This window comes from Acyrthosiphon pisum, chromosome A1, assembly GCF_005508785.2.
Source record: "Acyrthosiphon pisum isolate AL4f chromosome A1, pea_aphid_22Mar2018_4r6ur, whole genome shotgun sequence".
NCBI classification, from domain to species: Eukaryota; Metazoa; Arthropoda; class Insecta; order Hemiptera; family Aphididae; genus Acyrthosiphon; species Acyrthosiphon pisum.
The window spans coordinates 155,024,263-155,046,924 of NC_042494.1; the positions used below are offsets into that span (position 1 = coordinate 155,024,263).

The following is a 22,662-nucleotide window of genomic DNA, read 5'->3' on the forward strand; positions in this document are numbered from 1 at the left end:
GTAGTATTGATTAGTTTATGGTTTAATATTTTTTATCGTTCTATTTTTTTTTTTAAAGTTCTTTTCTGTTTGAATGAGCTTACGAATTTTTTAACAAAAAAATCCCATACAGTATACATTATTTTTCTGAGAGTATAGTCGTAAGTGTTGGTTATTGGACCGCGCGCTTGTAGGGCATAATAAAATATAACCCCGGCGATCGAATCGCGAGATACGACGTTTACATACCGTGGTATCTAATATTTTGTTTTAAACCAACATTAACCGTAACGCGATCGTTTCTGTCTGTCGCCATAGCTGATGAAATTGACCGGAGGCAGTAATCTGGGCTATCAGGTGGCGTTCAACTGCGCCATTTCACAAGCGTTTGTGTGCGCTGTGTACGTGCTGTTCGCCGTCAACGAGCGATATACCGGCGCCAAGCACATGCAACAGATAGCCGGCGTCAAACCACTGGCCTACTGGGGAGCGTCCCTGCTGTGGGACTGGATAACTTACCTGACCGTCATATTCTCCATTCTGCTGTTGCTCTTCTGGCACGGAGATCCGGGATACGCGAGCTGGAAACAAATGGGTTGGTATAATATTATAAAATTGCGGCCGCAACACGACGTTGTCACGGTGTTAACGATAATATTATGTATCAAGAGGACGAACTTCATGATATTCCGACCGAATCGAATTCGGCGTCTGAACAATATACTTACGCGCGTAGACGACATTGAGTAATTTTGATTTTTATGATGCGATTTCACTACATACCCTGTTGTTACCTAAAATTACTATAGTGACGACTATATAGGTACATAATACAGCTACGGTTGTACGGGTATCGCATACGTCCTCTTGACAGCACAAGTATTATAATAATACTATGGCAGTGAGTCGTTGCTTTTGTCGGTGACAATTTTTTTATTTTTCCACAACTCGTTACTATTGATATTTATTTTGATTCCATTGCAGGACTGATGCTGAGTCTGTTGGTGGCTTTCTCGTGGGCGACGCTGCCGCTGATGAGTTTGTTCTCGTTCCTGTTCTCAAACCCGTCCACTAGTTTCACGAGAATATCTATGTTTAGCGTTATGACCGGTAAGGAGAAAAAAAATTATTAATATAATATATTATTAATGTTTTTATCATTACACACTATGGCTCTTGGTTGACCATTTTTAGAATAATAATACGCAGGACTAAAAATGTTCACTAAGCCCTCCTGAACCATCCCTAAAAATATTATTTCTACAAGTATCTAAAATGATTTAACTAATAGTAGAAAAATTGAAACCATAATATTATACACTATATAAAGCGCTTAGTGATGTAATAACAAACGGTTAGATTTCCGAACGATCCAAAGTAAATTATTAAATTATAAATCAAGTGAATAAATTAAACAATAATAATTTGAACTGAATTTGTTGAAGTACGATGAAAAAATAAAAATAATTTATTTTAATACAGTGCATATTATTTATGTTGAGTATTTTTTTTTCAAATTTTTTTGTCGATATAATATTAATTTATTAAAATTATAATTTACAAAATATGTTGTTCAATAGACAATATTAATATTCTTCACACAATCGGTTAAAAAACTTGTATTTTTATATGATAATAATATATAATATTTAAAAAAAAATAAAAATAAAAATATTATTAAAATTTAAAATTTATCATTTTAAAGTATCATATTTAGTTTTTTTTTAAATCAAAGTTTGTAAAATGGTACTTGCTATTAAATAATATATAATATATTTATGTATAATAAAATATAAATTATTTGCATGTGGATGTGTTCCGATCGATCGATGGCTCTATTTATAATATAATATTATACTATTCACTCGTCGCGTGTGTCTTATCATGATACAGGTGCCTTTTGCTTCATGTTGGTGCTTATTTTGGACATGCAACCACTGTGCTTGAAAGACCAAGCCAAGTTTATCGACAACATGATGATTTACTTCCCACATTACGCTCTCGGAAGCGGTTTGAAAAACATATACTCTTCGTATGAGTACAGCGAGATTTGCGACTTTCAAAAGAACGGTAAGTCACGTGCTGCAGGTAATCGCGGATGATAAAAAAAATTATCGATAAATAAATATACCTACTTATATGAATTATGAGATCACGGTAAACGATGCTTAGTGCCTACTCGGAAGTGTATTTAAATTAGACACATCCCATGTCAACCCTAGCAGTATGCCGAGATCCAATAAACAATTTTAAATAAGTTCTTCCTTTCAATTTTCATCACGAACGAATGATTTAACTATTGACGTTTTAGCAACCTGTTTTGGATGGGACGGTGACAACCTTTCGTGGACCAGCCCCGGCATCGGTAGAAACATGACCCACCTGTTCTGGTTAGGATTCGTGTGCGTGGCGTTACTGCTATCGTGTGAATACCTCACGTATTATGGCAACAAGGTCCACTGCACGCTGATGAAGCTCTACAGCCACGTGATGCTCAAGAACTCCGTCAAGGAAGACAAGTATGACTTGAACTGTTACGAATCGGACGTGGCCCACGAGAAGCAAGTGGTCAACGGCGCCGACCCACACAACTATTGTCTATACCTCAAGTGAGTGCGCACCACTTAAATCATCGTGACCCCCCCCCCCCCTAACCGTTAACTTATCGATGGCCTTATAAATTATAAGTACGCCAAACATGATGGTACTTGCGCGGTATCCGGCTTGCTATAGAGGCTTTAATTTTTCAAACGTATTAGTCTTTGACGCCTCAAATATACACCCTTATATTATAATATGTATAATTTTATATTGATACTTACGACTGAATTCTCGTGACGATTACTTATAGTGATATTACTACCCATTATCGATAGGTATACAATCAACTAATGTAATGCAAAGTAAAGGACTACATTTAGGAAAATTCGTGAGAAAAAAACATCAAAATATCTATAGTTTTGCGCGTAATATATTATTTTTGCCCGATTTCGACACGATCCTCTTTTAAACATTAGAACGCTCGCGATATTCACTAATACGATAATAGTTTGGAGCACTATCGGAACTCGTGTCATAGTAGTTTTCGTCTGGCGTGACGGTCGATAATTTACTAATTTTACTTTCAATAACGGTGTCGTCTTTGCTCCTCGTTTCATAGCAACGTCTGGAAGAAGTACGGTAACAAGGAAGCGGTGAGGGGGCTAAACCTGGCGCTGAAGTCCAACGAGTGTTTCGGTCTGCTGGGGTCGAACGGCGCCGGCAAGACGACCACGTTCAAGATGCTGACCGGCGACATAAAGAACACCGCCGGCGACATTTACGTGTGCGGCGTGAACGTGAACAACAACCGCGAGAAGATCCACGAGGTGGGTGGCTACTGTCCGCAGTTCAACGGTCTCATCGAAGAGCTCACCGGCTACGAGACGCTCCATTTCTTCTGCAAGCTCAGGGGCATGTCCAACAAGGAATCGTCCACGGTGCCGTTCCACCTGGCCTCCAGGCTGGCGTTCATGGCTTACTTGAACGTGCAAGCGAAAAACTACAGGTCAGTGCGTTTATATTATAATAATATCGTGATGTCGTTGGTTTTGTTTTCGAGTAGTTTTGGTGTTTCGAAATTATTGCGTACACTACTGGATGATATCCGTTTGACATACGACACACGCGATTTCAGAAAACAATAACGTTTTTTACACAATTCTAAATTTTAAATCGTTACAATACAACATTTTTTCCAGTTATAATTTTTTAAGTTGTGTACTCTTTTGAATGACGGCATAAGTTTTGATTCCTGGGCAGAATATTATTAGGAGTATTTTTTCCATCTTAAAATGGACAAGTAGTATACCTAAAATATTAGTGTTTAAAGTTTAGACGAGCGAAGTAGAGGATAAATTTTTTTTCGGAGTAATCTTGTACCACTCCGCTCCTCTCATCGAAACGTTAAATACTTAATACCCTTACTTATAATACTTACAGCTACGGTAGTAATCAACAAAACACATAAACGATAAATTTATATTTTTGAAAAAAAAATAGCGTTACGTATATCGGCATACTCTGTTCGAGTTATTCACGTTTAATCGAATCGATTTTAATCTCGAATTTGTGGTGTTTGTTTTGTGCTTATAGTGGTGGAAACAAGAGGAAACTCAGCACAGCCATAGCTATGATCGGCGACCCGAGCGTCCTGTTCTTAGACGAACCAACTTCCGGTCTGGACCCCGCCGCCCGGAAACACCTCTGGGACACGGTGAGCGAGGAGAGGGATCGCGGCAAATGCGTCTTCATCACGTCTCACAGGTACTATGACTATCATGATCTAACAACATTGTCAGAGATTGTTATTGATTTTATTGGGTAGCCATTATATCAGATCGATAAATAATAGTAATAATATTGAAGTAGGTACGCACAATGGTTTATAATAACGCGTGTTCTGTTTTGGGACGTAAAATAATAATATTACGCGTTAGGTACCGTTAAAAATTAACTATTAAAACAATTTAAAACGTCAAAAAAAAAAAATCAAATTTGTACAGCGTGTAAGTGCATTGTGGTCGTACCTACTTTTTTTTTATTATTTCTACAATTGAATAGGTGAAAATATTTTTTTTCTTAAAATCGAGAGACCCAATAAGAGATGGTCTCTAGAAGAAAAATTTAAATCTCGTTTATTGTGAATTTGTATTGTTATAATATTTTATAAATTTATTACATATAAGCATGGCGTCGAATAAAATATAATTAACAACATATTATTATTCTTTCAACAGTCTCGAGGAATGCGAAGCCCTGTGCAGTCGTCTGGCCATCATGGTGGACGGCCGTCTGTGCTGCATCGGGTCTGTGCAGCATCTGAAAAACAAATTCTCCGTCGGCTACCAGCTGCACATAAAATTCCACCCTGACAACTATACGAGAGCTAAAGATTACGTGATGAAATCGTTCGTCGGTAAGTGTGCTAAATATAATATGATGTAAACAATTGAAATTATATTATGCTATCGCACCACGACGGGCCGTACTATAACAGCAATTATAATAAAATTATCTTGTCCGATTTTTGTGTTCGTCATCTATGTTTCTAATAATTAATACAATATCACTTTTATTTTTCACAACTTAACTGTGAATTATTAATTTCTATTAAAGACCAGATGGTTACTTAAATGATCAAAATTTGGAATATTTTTCTAAAATGTTTGATGCAAAATATTAATTTCGAATTACGTGAAGTTAAGTAAATTAGTTAAATAAATCATAAAATATTCACATTTACCAACAGATATTATATTATTCATTATATCCATACACTCAACCCCGAAATCCAGTGAACGATCACGTTATTCATATTATATAGGTATTCGAGTATGTAGATACATAATATAAAATAATTAAAAAATATTAATCGTACAAAAATCTTGTTCGGCTAACGAATTTCATAGTTTAATCAACGCCGTGATACAAAGGTACAGCTCGTCTCACGTTTTCATTCTCGTAGGATTATATTGTTATTATTATTAAATTTCTGTTATTATCTAAATAACAATAATATGAGAGCAAATACAAAATTTGAATTCTCTCTGTGTTTACTCACGAGAACTCGCTCAATATTATTAATCGGTCGCGGCTATCTTATAACATACCTACCTAAATAGGTTACTCGCACGGATGATAAAATAATAGAAATAATAAGAATAATAATAATTATTATTATTGATAACAATATTATGAATGTCGTTTCAGGCGCCAACTTGCGCGAGGAATTCGAAATCACGGCGCTGTTCCACATTCCCAAGAAGTATCCGTGTTCGTACGCTTTCGCTCAGATGGAACAGGCCAAGAAAGAGCTGCTGATCGACGATTATTCGATAACGCAGACTAGTCTAGAACAGGTACGTACCGCAATAACCATTTCCGGAATACTGTTGTTTCGCTCCTACCGGCACTATCATTCCTTCAGTTCCTCGTCGGTCTTTACACACCGATCGTTTTTTTTTTGTTAACCATAGTATCAAAAATAAAACTATACAATAAATACTTTTTCCACGTTAATACTATTTAAATTTAAGACACTAATTAAAAAACTATAATAATGATATTATGTGTAATAACCGAATCGTATGTTTTGCAGGTGTTTTTGAGTTTTACCAGAAATCGTCAACAAGCAATAGCATAACGCACGTCGTCCACGCGCAGCCAGCAGGGTGCCGACTTCATTTCATCCTACGTTCGTTCCCCGTCCCCCCCCCCTGACCCCATCTCAACGCCAACCCCATCCCAGTCCCAATTTTTAAGTATAAGTTTATGAGTGCCATGTCAATGAAAAAAAAATACAACCAAATAGAAAGAATACATTAACATACCTATTATCATATGTCTTCCCCTCGGAACGGATAGTTTAAAACACAACATTCCGATGAGCTGTTGTTGTTGTTATTGTTGTTGTTGTCGTTTTTTTTTTTCGTACGAAGGCTGAATAATTGTATATTTTAAAAAAGAAAGAGATAATAATTCATTAAGAATATGAAGGAGCACAAGAGAAGAAAATATGAGAAGGAGATGAAAAAGAAGATGTTGAAAATTCGTTTTGTAATATATATATAAAAAAATTAAAATATTTATGTGATAATTTATAAATACATTGTGCGAGCGATTTTTTTTTTTTTGCTCGCACTCTGAAGCCGAATTAAGTATATATATAATATATTATATATATATATATGTATATGTACGTTACTATCGTAGTTTCGGTTCTTTTGTAACATGATTTTATTTTCCTCAAGCGTAATACTTTATATATATGCGTAATACTATTGTTTAAACGCTCAATGTACAGACATATATTTTTGGAAATTCTCTATATATATAATATAATTTTATATATATTGGGTTCAAGACAATGTACCTACCTATTGTTCTTTTTTTTGTTTACTCTAGTTACTATAATAATATATAAATATATTTTAATAATTATCTGTAATTACCATTTAGAGTAGAAACTATTTAATTTATTAAGTATAATCTGTTCAATAGGTTTAAGAAAAATATACCAAAATGTACAGTTACGTTTTTATTTTTTTTTATTTCGTTTTTGTACACATTCGGTCGCACCTATAGTAATAGTTATAGTACCTACATTTAGCACCTATACTCGAAAAGACAATGTAGCTTATTTTTATAACGATATAATTTTTTTTTTATAAAAAAGGGACTCATCAAAACTCTTTACGGAAACTCAAAATTGTGACAGTAAGACCAGTGATTAAGATAATATTTTAATGTTTTAATTTTGTCATCAATTTTATTATTCAGTATATTTCGTATTACATATGGTGTGTTCAACTAGGTTTAAAAAATAAGTAAGTGGGTCGAGGTCAACAAAAATTTTAACAAGCACTTGAAAGCAGTTAACTGATTCTGTTGGAAATTTTATGGGAAGGTACCTACGTCATATAATTTCGCAACAACGTGACACATTATAAGGTACAATGATAAACTTTAGCGATCTGCATTGTAAATCGATATTGGACCGTTCACGGCACACAATATTTGAATCACTATTTAAAGTCGACCAAGGTCACAAATTACACAAACTTTATTATTTTTATCAAGTTTTAGTTATAGCCTTATACCCTATGTATACTTTATTTACCTATTAAATTAAATGAATATCGATTCGTCTGGTTTATAAATTGTCTACAAATATAATATTGTAATACTAAATACTGTAAAACCATTAGAGTAGAGTAGAGCTAGAGCAGAGAGTAAGAGTAAGAGTAGAGTTAAAATGTTATTTGATAAATTACGGTAATACGCCGGACACACTGTGTGTTAAAAAAAAAAAAAATACAAATCATTTTCGGAGCATAATATTTTGGGTATTTTGTTGTGCCGGGAAGGGAATTCGATAAGAAAGCCGTGATACATCATAAATTATGATGACTAGAAAAACTCTGTTTTAGTCTTTTTAGGATTTGTATTCATTTTGTATTCATCAAAAAATTGATAAACCTTATATCAAAATTACGTTAATATTAATATAATTAATTATTATTTTACGTTAAATTAGTTGTAGAACTATTTCACAATAACTTTCATTCGTCATCATAGTTTTTCAGTGCGTTTTTTGCATTTTATAAATTATTGTATATAATAAATTATTTATTTTGTGTAGAATATAAAACAACTCATAGATTTAAGAAATAATGTTGAATCCCTTTAAACTTAAATCGGAGTTTAGACTTGGCCGTTTTGGCTTGACGGATCCAATATTTTTAAACAGATTTTGATTCATTACCTAACAAGCGTACTGCCTGTTTTAACAATTCACAAAATCAAATATTTTTAATATTTGTTTTTACCATAAATATTAACCAACGTAAATATAGTACGTTTTTATATTTTTTTTATAAAAGAAACAGTTTTAATTAATGCTTTATAAAAACATATTTAACTTTCAAATTAATTAAAAATCCGTTTTCAAAGCTAAAACCTGTCTACCCGTAATATGGGTAATATTGTCAACTGAACTCTTCGGTAACCTAACCAAACTAAAAAGTAGTTTGCTTTATCTCATGATTTGAATTAAAGTGCTAAACTCTAAATAGTAAATATCTACCTTTAACTTTTTTGTTTAATTATCCACTGTACCGCAACAGCAGTATCAACACAGATTAATTTATTTCAATGTGTCTTCAAAATTCAAACACCACGTTAGAAATTTTTTGTCATAATCGTTATTTTTTAAACTCGAATTTTGGTTGCAATAATAATATACGGTCCGTTAAAAAAAAAAAAAAATCAAAACTGTGTTTTGTGTACGATAGTTTTGTATTAGTATAGATTATTGGACTGCAACATATTATTATGTGAATTAAATAATCTTATATATTGTTGAACTATAGGTTCGCCTTGATTTGTTATGAAGTACTTACGCATTGCAAATGATTCGAAACATTGTACAATTAAGGTTGCTGCGAAGGAGGAAAAATAATTTTTAATTGCTATTAATTGATATACGAATACGCGTAATCATGAATACGTATCATTATCATAATACCTGTATTACAATTGCGAACGGTCTCATTCGCAGATGACGAGAAAACAAACATAATATCATAGCGAATCACTTTCATTGTACAAAACGAAAAAGTATGTTATCATATTCTATTACATGAAGCGCCGAAAATAATAATAATTATAATTATAATAATAATAATAGTAATAAAATAATTATAATAATTATAATAATAGAATTAATTATTAATCGTGGAGTACGCGCACACAGCGTGGGCATCGATGGCGTTGCGCTTGGCGTTCACCACATGGAGCATTTCTTGGAAGGGTTCATAGGACTTCCGACAGGACATTTCCAAACTTCCGCAAATTCAGGACTGTTTCTCAACGAGCCCAACACCCGGGCGAAGCTGGGGCTGTGCTCGTCGTTGCCAAAAATGTCTTTTTTTTCGGATTTCATGTCCTCTGGATTTTGGCACCACACCTATTGTACAACGACAATATAATTAATATTATCGATAACGTTTAACATGATATTATACAGTCACGTGACGTCTTGATAATATTAGTTTATAATATTTTTATTGTTATTATTATAGTTTCGTTTGACGAGTAAGTGTCTTTAATAATATATTTCGAGTAAACTCTGTGAATGCGTTGCATTCTGACTTGTTTCACCGACCACATCACATCACACGTTTCACATCGCGGTTATAAAATTATGATGAATAATATTATATTATTATTTTTCATTTTATATTATTTTTATTACCTACGATACGGGAGAAATGTGCGCCCGACACACGGATGTAGCTAAATAGCCTAACCGAAACGCCGCGTTGTCGTAATAATATCGCAATATTGAAATCGTTTGAAATTCTCTGCGTGCGTTTGTTTAGAATTTCGTATCGTGTTCGGAGTTTCAACCAGAGCTCAAAAGAACAATGTCGCAGACGTTAGGAAGTTAAAAATGATTATCTTTTTACGTATTCAAATAGGAAAGCGAAAAATAAGTGATGTTATGTACTTGACAATCATTAATGACACTCTGGTGATTCTAGTTGAAATTAATAACGACGCCGAGAAACCCTAAGGACACAAACTCGATATTAAATATAATTTTACTATAGATCGTATATTAATGAAATAAAGCAAAATAATATCATGTTAACCGACACTCCACCTGCGATTCCGTTAAGGATAATACGAACCAAACTCATCACTATAACTTATTATGCGGACTGCAACGGCTGCGTGTTCTACTACAGTTAAAGAGATTCAATAAAAAAACGTATAACAATATTATGCGGCCGACGGCTGTTATATTATTTGTCATTAATATCTTGCGTGGACTTCGTCTAATCTGTACATTTATAGAAAAACGTTATGGGTATTATATATTTTTTAATCGGACGAGGGCGGAGAACAATAGAAGTATAATTATTGACGATGTGATGTGATAGCGTGAGTGGTGCAGTCTAATGAAAGAGAAAACTGTGGAGGACAATGATGCGATCCGATCAGGTCCGGCACAAGTCCTTTTCCGGGTCACTCACGTTCGCGTAGGACAAGAAGAACAGCTGGTCGTTGGAGTATTTATTGAGTCCTGCCAGACGGAATTCTTCACCGATGTTGTTCGATTTGTACGCCCTCCACGACTGCTTCAGTCCCACGTTGTCAGCCATGTTTTCGGCTAAAGTGCGCGTGCCGTTTAGCTGAAAAACAGTATGAAACGCGCCGATGATCAGGACGACCGATGTTATAATAAATAATCTATACCGTGGTAAACCGGTAACGGCAACTATGCTATATTATATTATTCAGACGCGGATTTGTAGGCGGGACGCGGACGCCGCGGCGGCACCCCTCCACAAAAAAAGATTTATATTGTGAACAATACTTTTCGATGTAAATATGCTGCAGCGACGATAACCCACAACAGTATAATGTAACACTAAATATTGTTGTATTGTAATAAAATACAAGTAGGTATTATCATAAGATCATAAAAACTATGACATTTTTATCGCTGTCTGTTGTGATACTAAACATATATACTTACATTGTCTTAATATTTCGGTTCGAGAAATGTTATAATATTATATTATCGAAACGACTGAAATTTTTGTACCCGAATGAACGCAACGAATGTTATAAACAGTCGGTCCAGTATTTGTTTATTCAAACTTAAAAAACATGATAATAAACGAATCCTAGGTACCGTATTATCACCCAAGTCTATCTTATGCGTATTAGATTCCTAATAGTATACTAGTATAGGACCCACACCCGTGAACAATGATATCATAGTAGAATGTAGTGCTCACATTGGTGTCTGAGTCCAACTCGAACCGATCGTACTGTTCGACAAAACACTTCGCCCGCTTCAAGTACTCTCGCACCGCGTTTTGCGACCATTGCGACGTCTTCTCGCCGTGGATATCGTAGTCTTTACCTGAACAGCAACGACGATAATAATTTAATGATAATATACATAATATTAATGTTGTGACGGGGCACTGTGTCCACGGTACCGAATCTAAGTCTCAGAGAGCCGGGGAGCATCTACCATATTAATATCGAAAGCCCCCTTTGAAAAAATGGCTACTTTTAAGTCATATCATACGATGTAATATAAAATTTAATTTAATTTACTTTTGATATTTCATACCAACGATTTTGATAAAAATTAAAAAAATGATTTCCGATAGACACCAATAGGTACTGAGGATGAAACTGAATCCACGAATAAGTCTTGGAAAATAATAGAAAATGTTGGGTACCGGTAATTATTTTTTCTGATTTTGTTATTGGTTTTGAAGACCGTTTTTTATTTTTCCCGATTTCAATTTCGGTTTTGATTACCGGAATTGATTTTTGTCGATTTTGTTTTCGGTCTCGGTATCGATTTCGCTTCTTAAAGGTTTAGACCAGTATTCAAAATCTGCATATAATATCGGTTTCAAGCCCCGTCCATAACAGTTGACAATACTCGTAATCAACGGGGGTGGCTCATTTTTTAAACAATAAAAACTCAGACCCGGTTAACTGCACCCCGCCAAATCTGGCACCGTTAAAATCCACCTATTAAATTAACGGAACTAAGTGTCGATAATATGTGCGCGTATACCTTCAATGTCAAATCCGTGTGAGATTTCGTGTCCGAGGATCGTACCGATGGCCCCGTAGTTTACGACACTGCAGCGACGCGTAGCAAATGGTGATCGATGGTATAAGGCGAATCATACAGAATAACGAAACACAATAATAATCATGTTAAAAAATAATTTAGGTTTTGAGAAATCTAAATAATATAATATGTGGTCGGACGCGTCTCGACTTACTCGACTCCCTTGTAGAAAAACGGTATCTGTAAAATTCCGGACGGAATGTCTGCGGGAAGGCGAACATGAAAAAGAAAAAGACGCGATCAAATTTTTTTTACGTCAGCTACGACAAAGTCTACTGTGCATAGTATTATGAGTTTAGATAATATTCTCACTGATGGAATTGTCCAACCGATTGTAATACGCGTTGACTTCCAATGGGTCCGTCGTGACTCTGCAACAACGTCAATAATATTATTGATTTATACGATCGAAAATAATAATATTATAATACGTAATGTCGTGCACTTACGACTTCGGGCCTGAGTCATCCTCCATGTTGACCGGTTCTCCCACCTTTTCCAGCACGAGGGCGACTTCGTTGGATTTAATGTCCAACATGGACTGAAGGTAGTGGTCATCTTTGACTATGACCTAATCGGCAGATGTCATAAAATATACTATTCGGCTTCTAGTCGCAAACCGGACAGTGAAGACTACACTATAGTAATATTTGTAGACTAACGTGAGTTGCACCCGACGAAGGGATTAAAAATTGAACAACCAAAATAATTCGATCTTAATTCGTTCGTATGGAATAATCCGTTGGCCCATAACAGTCTGTTGTAGTGAGTTATGGTTACAACAGGTTGTAAATAATAAACAATTGTTCATAGACATTTATTTTTTATTAACCTAATAATATTTTCTCCCGTATAGATTAATATGCACTTACTATAATATGCATTCATAACCTACCACATCAGAATTTGTGAATTTTTATTTAAATTATTTGTGTCCGTGTTATTTTCTAAATATATAATATTATACTTTATTCGGGGTTTTTTCACATTTATCCACGAACATCTTTTGTCAAAAAAATGTATTAAAATCGTAAAATGGGCTGCTGTAAAATTATGCATTGGCACTCTTCGGTTAGTGATTACATTTTTAATGTATTTTTCCGCCAACTTTTAACTCATAGGATTCTGTTTATTTTTTTAGCATAATATTTTAGAAGTAATTTTTTAGGACATAAATACATGCATATTATTTTCTGAGGCGTTTTAGAGCATCAAAGCCAGTCTCGTTCGACTAATTTAGAGGTTATAATATTATATTATAATATATTATTTACAGTATTCTTACGTAGTCGTAGTTTTTGTCCAACTCGTCAGGCGAATCTAATATTGACGGATAACCGACTCCGATTCTCATGGCGTTCGCCTTTAGGGTAGTCACTTTTTTTGTGGCCTCATCCGTCCATTCGGATTCACTTATCATGTCACTGAACGCCTCTTGTAGTTGTTTGATCATCATTTGGATCTTGTTCGAGATAAAAAAAAACCCATTACGACCCGGTCTATATCTACGTGTAATAATAATAATAATAATAATAGTAATAAACTCACCTTCGACGTAGTCCCTTTCAGGTTGTCGCGAATGTAAAACTCGTAGGCCATGGGGCCCTTCACGAAAGACCTGGTAACTGACGTACAAAACTGTTGTCTAAGACAAACGATACGGGTGAATACATTTTTAACGGCTGTTTAAATATTTTGGAAGAAGCACGAGCGTCAAAATTATACCTGGTAAATTTTAGCGAAAACGGTGCTACTATCGAGTTAAATTTCATTCTCATGTCTGTCATCTGCTCAGTGGTGTGCGAAATTAAAGACTCCACGATTTTCCACCAAAGAAATTGCTCTGAAATAATTTGTTAGAAAATATAGATATTATAATCATCACGTACAGACATGTTGTTTCATTATTATTGCGGACTAAAGTTTGTGTGACATGTCCTCTCCATATAAATGAGGAATCAAGTTTTTTTTTATTCATATTATTACAGTGGTAAAGCAGTGTTGTGTACAGATAACTTTAAAATTATCTAGATAAGCTACATTTATCTAATGCGTTGAAAATTTATCTAGATAAAAAAAAACAGATAATCATACAGGTTTTGAGTTTTTTTTAGACTTTATAAATTAATTTATAATGTATACACATATCCACGGTATAATATTTGTATATTTATTTATCTTTTCAAAAATAAATTCTTTCGTAATAACGGTAGGTAGCTTTCTCTCGTTCCTACCGGTCAACAATAAAACGGGCACACGCCTATAATGCGCTCAATTGTTTACATTAAAATAGTATGTGTAGGTCCGTATGACAATTTCACGAACTCAGTCTTACGATTGGTGTTTCATGTTTCAGCGGAAGTAGTACGATTGAACGCGAATGGTTCGACAATCTATTTCCTTCTGGTGTTCGTCGAATTTACCGCGTATACCAACTTGGGTAAGGTAAAAATACTACTCGTTTATTATCGTGGATAATGAATTGTTTTGTTTTTTCATTAACTAAATAAAATATTTAAAACCCATGTCTATGTCTTGTATATTTTATAATTTATGTATCTCAATATTATACGGATGAATGAGACCATTTACCTGAATTAATTACATTTCAACGACGCCAAATCGACTATGGAGTTTGGTATGTAAATTATTTTACGTTTCTAAGATCACGACATCACGTGATGATTATAATTTTTGTTTTTTTTTATATATTTCGAGACGTGTTGAAAACTTGAAATAACGAATTTCATAAAAAAAAAATCTACATGTATACTTACGAATTTCTTCTAGAGGTGTGGATGATAACTTCCATTGGAGTTCCAAAAAAAATTCCTTATTCCGGACATGTACTAAATCGTCCATCGTCCATGTGAAATTTGATTCCGAGGTAAAATTATCGATAAACGATTCCCAGTCAAACTATATCGAATGGAATAAATAAAAATGAGATTTAGTCACATGCTTAAAAAAACACAAAAATGAAATGCATGTCGGGCACTCGTCTCGTTCATTCGACGACATCTGTGCAAAACTCAGTGAATTAATTTAAAATATTATAAACTATATTATAGGTAGCGACAATTAATCATAATATTGTATTCGAAAAACGATTCAGGGGAGAGCTCGACTTACAATGTCTGTCTCTTAAAGGATCGTCTTTCCAAAAATAAAATAGTGACCGTAAAAAATTTTAAAAATTAAGTATTTGATTTTTTTACTGTTTTTGTTTGGTTAAAATGAAGTATTTATAGTTAATCTTGTATTCGATTTTAATGTCTAAGAATATCTTCTCATAATATCGTGTTGGACCAAATAACGTCCTTACAAAATTAAAGTCGTTGTTGACTTGAAAACGAGAAACTAAAATCACTGTGAAAGCAGTATTACGCTCCGCTCAAAATCTATAAAATGTTGTGGTACCAAATTCTCATCAGATGGGTCTGACGTGTTCGAATGCATGTAATCGTTTAGTTCTCTGGTTGTCAATTCTTCCGGTTTTTTTTCCAAGTCTAAATTTTTCTGTAAAAAATAGTGTATTAGATAATATTTGGGCTGTAACAGAAAAATACTGACAAATGTAATGAACTAAAAAACAACTTTCGTTTTAATTAATATTTAACATTTTACTGTTTCAAATAAATAATAATTACATTTATTAAATATATTAAATTAATAATTACACACATTACAGTACATATGTCATTATATTTGCTTATCGAAGTACACTTTCATAAAAAAATATCTAAATGACATTTAAACATTATCTTTATTTTTTGTACGCAATTTAAATGTCACTATATCTGAATGCGAATTTATGGTGATCAGATGGGTTATTAGTAAGTTCCCACACGATACATAGCAGATAAGCAGGTACGTATGTAAGTTAGTTAATATCCCTCACGGAAAAATATACACCCGTGCGTAAGTTCTCACAAGAAAAAAAATTATACCTGTACGTAAAATTAATAATATAATGTTACATATGGTCCACATATTATTTGTACTTTCGCAAGCGTTCAGAACTAGCACTAGCCCAAATACTAGGGGGGGAAACTATATCAATAACAAAATATCCGATTATAACTTAAAAATAATTAGACAATATGACTATATGAAGTGTTTGAGCATTCGCAATAAGCCAAATAATAATTAATTTTTTTCTAGTAGTATTATTAACATTATTATAAATTTATAACTATTATTATTTTATACCTATACCAATAATACTCGAATGTGCACTATATATGCACCTACACATTGTATTATTAATTTTTAATATATATTTGGACTAGATTCAATTAAAAAATGTATTGGATTTGGACTTTTTTTTATGCAACACAAAAATAAACAAATTTTAACCACACCAACTATACGTTTAAGTTGTCAGTCCTAAATCTGAATAAAGTGGGAAGGAAGTCTGTATTCGGTGTACATTTTTTGCGTGTGGGAACTTATGTATGCATACCCGGGTGTGATTTTTACCTGCTATATCTCATGTGGGAACTTACATTCGACCGACCAGATAATTAAGGCTTACTGAAGTGACAAAGCTATGACTTAGTGTTAAGAGTAGGGGCCGGAAATGGATGACCACAAAAGAATTAAAATATGACCTAAACAAAATATACAATTATGAAATAAAAATTATATAAAATTACAAATAGTGGTTTGAAATGATTAAAAATAAATGTTTGTATGTTTAAAAAAACTTCTCAAAAGTGCATGATTGGAGCAAATTTTAAATGAGCATAATCTTTAGCACTGAAATCGTGAGGAAAACACTCACTTGAAGTTAAGCTTCTTTAAACTAATAAGAAATAAGTAAAAATAACTAAAAAATATGTGGAAAAATGACCTTTAACGTAAAAAAATCCAGAAAATACACAAAAAATAAAAACTAGTTATTTAGATTTGCATGTTATTGAAACTCATTTTCGGCTAAGAAAGAATCGTCTAAGAAGTTCCAAAAAAATATGCAAGATGCATCAAATTCCAAGCCCTAGTTATGAACCATAGTTTGGGCCAAACGTATGTGCGGTTGGCGACTACCCGTACTACGAGAGTCACACTAGATAGCAACAGCCGTTGGCGGGATATTTGAAATCAAAGTAACCTGCCAGCTGTGGTCGTCAAACCGCGTTTTGTCCATCACATTCCACATTGTGGACTCCGCAAGGCTGTAGAGTTTTAACATGGAGTAAGGAAAAAAACCGTTTTAATGAAGTAAGCATTTGAAATTCGTTCACACTTAGGTGTGATCGTTACCTAAAATGTCAGGTGTCAATTGGCCGACGGCGGTCGGAGGCGGAGTCACCAACCGCACAAAATTCGTCAAAAAATACATCAAAGTGTATAAAACCTGACTGAGAAAATATAATTTATAGACGTTTGAATGGATCGTCCTGTTTAATATAATAGTTTGTGCTATAAATTATAATACATTGAACGTGCAATTAAAATAATTATAGGTACCTTTAACGTCACTTCCATAACGATGATTTTGAGGCAAATTTGGTTCAGCAAGGAGCTGTTGAAAAAGTCGTCGGGGAACATACTCCTGATGACACTTACCATGTAATTGACTTTGGCTATGACTAATCGAGAAGTTTCCGCTTCTTTGTCGAACGCGGAGACGTCAGGAGGTCGCTGTCCACCGACTCGGTTGCGGCGGTGGTCGAACAGCGGTTCAGGCAATGCCGATTCAATGTTCGTCACGGGCCCAACCTGCGGACAAAGATAGAAATTCACCGGTAAAACGAAAAAACCAGCAAAACATCGAAACTCCCTAAATAAACCGTTTTGGCCACGACCATTCGACACGATTTATCGATATACCGTGACATGTTTAGCGCTTTTGTACGCAGTAAGTAAGTTGATTCCCGAGACCTACTTTATGTATTAGTTGATTTCCGGGTCATTATTAGGTATGTACGAGTTGATTCCCGGGTGATTATGTGTCACGGTATACTGGTAATCTCATTACCAGATACCAATTTTTAAAAACAATGTGTTATACATTTTTACCAAATTACTAAATGTTTTAATAATAATGTTTTACCTACCTACTAAATTTTTTTCCTAATAATTTTTTAACAAAAGATTTAATAATTTTCAAAATGTGAAAAAAATAAAGAGAACAACATTTTTGAGAAACTTGTCAGCCAACGTCCAGGCTAATAGGCTGAATATTTGACTAAATATTGTAAATAATAATATACAATGACCAGGGAATCAACTCGTACATATCTCTTAATAACCCGGGAATAAACTCAATGGTATCAGTGCAGGTAAACAGGTACCCGGGAATCAACTCGTACGCAGCCATTTTGTATTGCGATTTCGACGTATGTGTCAACGACGCGTGTATTGGTCTCACGCTGTACCTATACTAATATTATGCTAACGCGTCGTAGGTTATACAATTAGACCTCGAAAGTTAAAATGGCTAAAATAGATAAAATACGCACGCACAAAAAAAAATCAAAAATGTGTGACATTTCTCAATTCCGAAAATAAAGCGGGGGGGAGGTGAGTGTACTACAGTTTGTAGGCGTCTGACTGATATATTTTTAAGGTTTTTTGTACCCAATGGTTTTGTATTTTATTCATTATTTAACTTTATATTTAAACGTGGAAATACATTTTTATGGACCTATAATGATTAGTTATCGATTGTCGAACTCCAAACAATTTTAGAACCATCGACGAGCACGCGTACAAATATATTTTGGGTTACCGCGTTTTTTTTATGTCGGAGATGGGGTAGAAAAAACATATTGCGAACTAACATCGTCTTGCCAAAAAATTACTATTTCTCAATAAAATATTATGTTAATATAAAACTTTTAACTCGACTTACCTATTAAATGACATAAAAATCACTACCGTTAAATGTCGCTTTATGCTCGACACAAACATAAACATGATGTATTATAAAATATTTTATTATGGTTATCTTGGTACGTTCTAATTGTTTTAAGGCATAGCTTCTACACTATTATAATGACCGTATGGGTACTTTGCGTCTATACTTACATTGATGATCGATCGATTGGTTTTCTGGTTCAGGTCCAAGGACAATTGCACCATGAGATCGGCTCCGAGGTACCGCTCGACCAGCGCCAGGGTCCGTGCTACGTTAAACACGGACCCGTTGAGGTATGAGGCAGTCGAAAAGTCCGGAAACTTCCGTGGAAGTCCAACCTTTTCCAGGAACTCGAAGACCGGTTCGTATCCCAACTTGTTTAATGTGTCTGTGGGTAATAACCAAACATACAACTGTATAATGTACATATATATTGTATTTTATCAGATAAAATCAAAAGTCTATAAATTGGTCGTTTTTGTATCAAAAGGTCTACCGCCGATCCACAGCCACCGACATCACAAAATAATATAGAAAAATATTAATAGTCATATTATGTCTAAATAGCAGTGTTTATGATATGTAGGCTAGTGAAGAAAAATATGAGCTGACGCAGCTAATTGCAAACCATGTTTGAGGTAAAATAAATTATAGTATTTATCTAGCTCAGCTGAGAACAATACGATATAGTGCGTCAGTGTGGATGAGATGTTGTTTTTAAATATTTTAATGTTTGTGTGTTAGTTTCTTTAAATAATTTTCTTTTTATTATATTGTCCGTTTTAATTCTATTTCACTAGGTATCTACTTTAATCCGATCTGAAACAGATTGGGGATTAAGAGTACCTATAACAGTAAAATAATTCTATCAACATTTGAGAACCAAACTGAAACCGGTTGATTCGAGGTGTTTTGGTCACCCAAGTTGAGGTAGGAGCATATTGATAAAAAGTGCATATTATACATATACAATTTTGTTAATATTCATAATGCAATCAGAAACGGTTCAGTTACAGAAAATTGAAATATAAAAACTAAACATTTTTTTTATAAGCGTCGCTCTCCCTTGAAAACGAGGTACGATAATGAGAGACCTGTGCAACCTGGAACGAACCACGTCAAATGCAATACGTAAAATCGACCTAACTCATTACGGTTCGCGTTAGATTTTTTTACGTCTTTTAAAAAAGAGGAATGTTTAATGTCTAAGCCCCGAAAATACAATTTTTGTTGTGAAAGTATATTAATATATTATATTTAGGTACCAGAGACGAGATTGTGTTGATGCATTATTCGTCGCTATAATACTATCAATATTATTTATTATTATTTTATAAATATTATTATATTATTATTATTTATCTATGATATTATGCTATATATTGTCCATTTTATTACTGCGTGGTGAGAGGAGACAAGGGCGTGCTAATAATAATATATATTTTAACGTTTCTACTGCACTAACAATAGTTATATTTTACAGATTATCATAATCGAGACGTCGAATATAATAACGCCCATCTCCCCCCCCCCCCCTGGCAAAGCGTGTCCAACCGTCCCTCGACCCTCTCTCACTCTAGCGTGGGTGCCCACTCGGTTCGTGTCGAAACGTATATTGCACGAGTGTTATACGAGACTTCAAAAAAATACTCCTTGTCTAGTGTTTTTATATTTTAGTAAACGACCGCGTAAGACTGCGCATACGTAGGTATGTTATTATTATTTATTTTGCGCTCTACACACTCGTTATTAATAAAAACATTCTTCGTAATATTCGGCGGACTTTGGGTGGCTTGGGTACCGCCACTGGCCAGTTCCGAGAACGTTAAATGAAATATATATTATAAAGGTACACCCGAAGATCAAAAGAATACGATCCCAAATAGGCGGCGGTGCCTTGTACACAATAACAGTATAATATTTTACGTTTTTACAGCATTATATTTTTTTATCATGATAAATATCATGTGTCGAGTAAATCGCTGCTACCCTCCAAACGTTTGGAGACGCCGCCGCCCTCATAAACGCATCGCACATTATACAATTATCAACGTGAAAAGGGGATGGATTCCTGTACTCGAGGTACCCGTCGGCTTGTGTTTCAGGCAATAAAATATAATATTTCTCTTACTTGTATTCAGACACGCCCTGTAAAGACGTTTCGCTTGTTTTATCGACTTCAGATCGCTTTCACGGTCCGGTTCTTCTAATATCTCTGAAACAAAAAGAAAAAAAGTTTATATTGTCTTGAAGCATTGTGTATAATATTATTATCTGCTCAACACAGTCACGGCGATCAACAACAAAAACAATAACGGGGGAAAATAATTAACATATTGCAATTAACGACGGTTGGGTTGAAGCGTATGAAAGGTAGTTATTTTTAAAAAATATATTTATTTATTTGTTTATGATTTACGGGCTGAGCCCTAAGAATACAATACATTGATATCTGTCTGTATGGAAATTAGATTAAAACACATTAGTAATAATAATAGGTAACGAATGTCCAACGAGATCATGAACATTTGAAAATAGTTTTAACTTTCAACAGATTGGCGATAGAGTTATTACAATATTATATCATACGAAATCGTATTATTTATGATACATAATAATAGTAATTATGTTTATGCCATACAGAAATCGTTTTTTTACGACCAAGTATAATTATTGTAATTCGTTTAAATGATTCAAATGGAAATACTTCATTTAAATATACTATATTATATATTATTTCGTAATTATATTTAAACAAACTGAATAATGTATTCTTTTCGATTTCAATTTATATTCTACTAATGGCACTAACATTATTATCACGTATTCGTCTGGACCTAACGAGGTTAACAACTATGACTCGGCTAAAAAGATTCGTCACTGTTAAATCGAGACTTATGAACAAATATTTTTAAACAAACGTTTAAGACACGGTTTTAACAGGACATAAATATCTGATATCAATATTATAGACAACGTGTCCTTGCTTTATAGAAAAGAAGTTATCGAGAAAATCAAAAAAATTGCAAATAGGTACATAAATACTTGGTAGGTAATTAAATGGCTCCTGAATCTAAAAGAGATAATACTAATCACTAAACCTAAAAAATAGGAAACTGATCATTCACAAAACATAATTCAGTTTTTTGAAATACTATAATATTACCTATAACGTTGAATATCTTATTCGTCCAAGTTTTGGAATTTGTACAAGGGAAAAATGAATAAGTATACCGTCAATAGTTATTATTAAAGCATAATATTTAAATTCCTAAGGTTTTTTATATTTAAAGTATGAGGTGCACGTTTAGGGTATACCAGGTGACCTGGTGATCCATTTAAGACACTCCTTACGTCAAAAACTATAAGCTTTTTGAAAATAATTTGTCTATGTAATTACAAATTGCTGTAAAAAAAAAATTTCGAAACACAATTTAAAATGATTTTTTATCGTAATAATGTATTACTAATAACGTTTAATTAAATTTTTTCATGACTAAATTTCTCTATCCAAAGCAAAATGTATTTTTGAGTAAGTATTTCAACTTAAATAGGATTTTGGGTGGGTCTTATTTCCGTCTTACTAACGAAAAACAAACCAAAA

At 33.7% G+C, this 22,662-nt stretch overlaps 2 protein-coding genes across 5 annotated transcripts in view; one reads left to right on the plus strand and one right to left on the minus strand.

Moving 5' to 3' along the window:
• LOC100159790 (ATP-binding cassette sub-family A member 3) overlaps positions 1–7,052 on the plus strand; it is a 53,139-nt gene extending 46,087 nt beyond the window's left edge. For all 3 annotated transcript variants that reach the window (XM_029488631.1, XM_029488632.1, XM_003246079.4), the window contains 9 exons: positions 298–574; positions 964–1,089; positions 1,873–2,049; positions 2,291–2,588; positions 3,140–3,526; positions 4,114–4,284; positions 4,758–4,936; positions 5,731–5,879; positions 6,119–7,052. In XM_029488631.1, coding sequence (XP_029344491.1) covers positions 298–574; positions 964–1,089; positions 1,873–2,049; positions 2,291–2,588; positions 3,140–3,526; positions 4,114–4,284; positions 4,758–4,936; positions 5,731–5,879; positions 6,119–6,163 — 1,809 coding nt within the window. In that variant the 3' untranslated portion in view covers positions 6,164–7,052. The remainder of the gene's footprint in view (positions 1–297; positions 575–963; positions 1,090–1,872; positions 2,050–2,290; positions 2,589–3,139; positions 3,527–4,113; positions 4,285–4,757; positions 4,937–5,730; positions 5,880–6,118) is intronic.
• A 1,916-nt stretch (positions 7,053–8,968) lies between these two features.
• The window catches only part of LOC100168678 (neprilysin-1), a 28,263-nt gene continuing 14,569 nt past the window's right edge, over positions 8,969–22,662 (minus strand). For both annotated transcript variants that reach the window (XM_029488633.1, XM_008187197.3), the window contains 15 exons: positions 21,190–21,273; positions 19,229–19,446; positions 17,666–17,917; positions 15,614–15,712; positions 14,971–15,112; positions 13,919–14,036; positions 13,742–13,838; positions 13,479–13,655; positions 12,643–12,764; positions 12,506–12,564; positions 12,348–12,396; positions 12,134–12,201; positions 11,331–11,458; positions 10,560–10,718; positions 8,969–9,487 (listed from right to left, as the gene is read on the minus strand). In XM_029488633.1, coding sequence (XP_029344493.1) covers positions 9,305–9,487; positions 10,560–10,718; positions 11,331–11,458; positions 12,134–12,201; positions 12,348–12,396; positions 12,506–12,564; positions 12,643–12,764; positions 13,479–13,655; positions 13,742–13,838; positions 13,919–14,036; positions 14,971–15,112; positions 15,614–15,712; positions 17,666–17,917; positions 19,229–19,446; positions 21,190–21,273 — 1,955 coding nt within the window. In that variant the 3' untranslated portion in view covers positions 8,969–9,304. The remainder of the gene's footprint in view (positions 9,488–10,559; positions 10,719–11,330; positions 11,459–12,133; positions 12,202–12,347; positions 12,397–12,505; positions 12,565–12,642; positions 12,765–13,478; positions 13,656–13,741; positions 13,839–13,918; positions 14,037–14,970; positions 15,113–15,613; positions 15,713–17,665; positions 17,918–19,228; positions 19,447–21,189; positions 21,274–22,662) is intronic.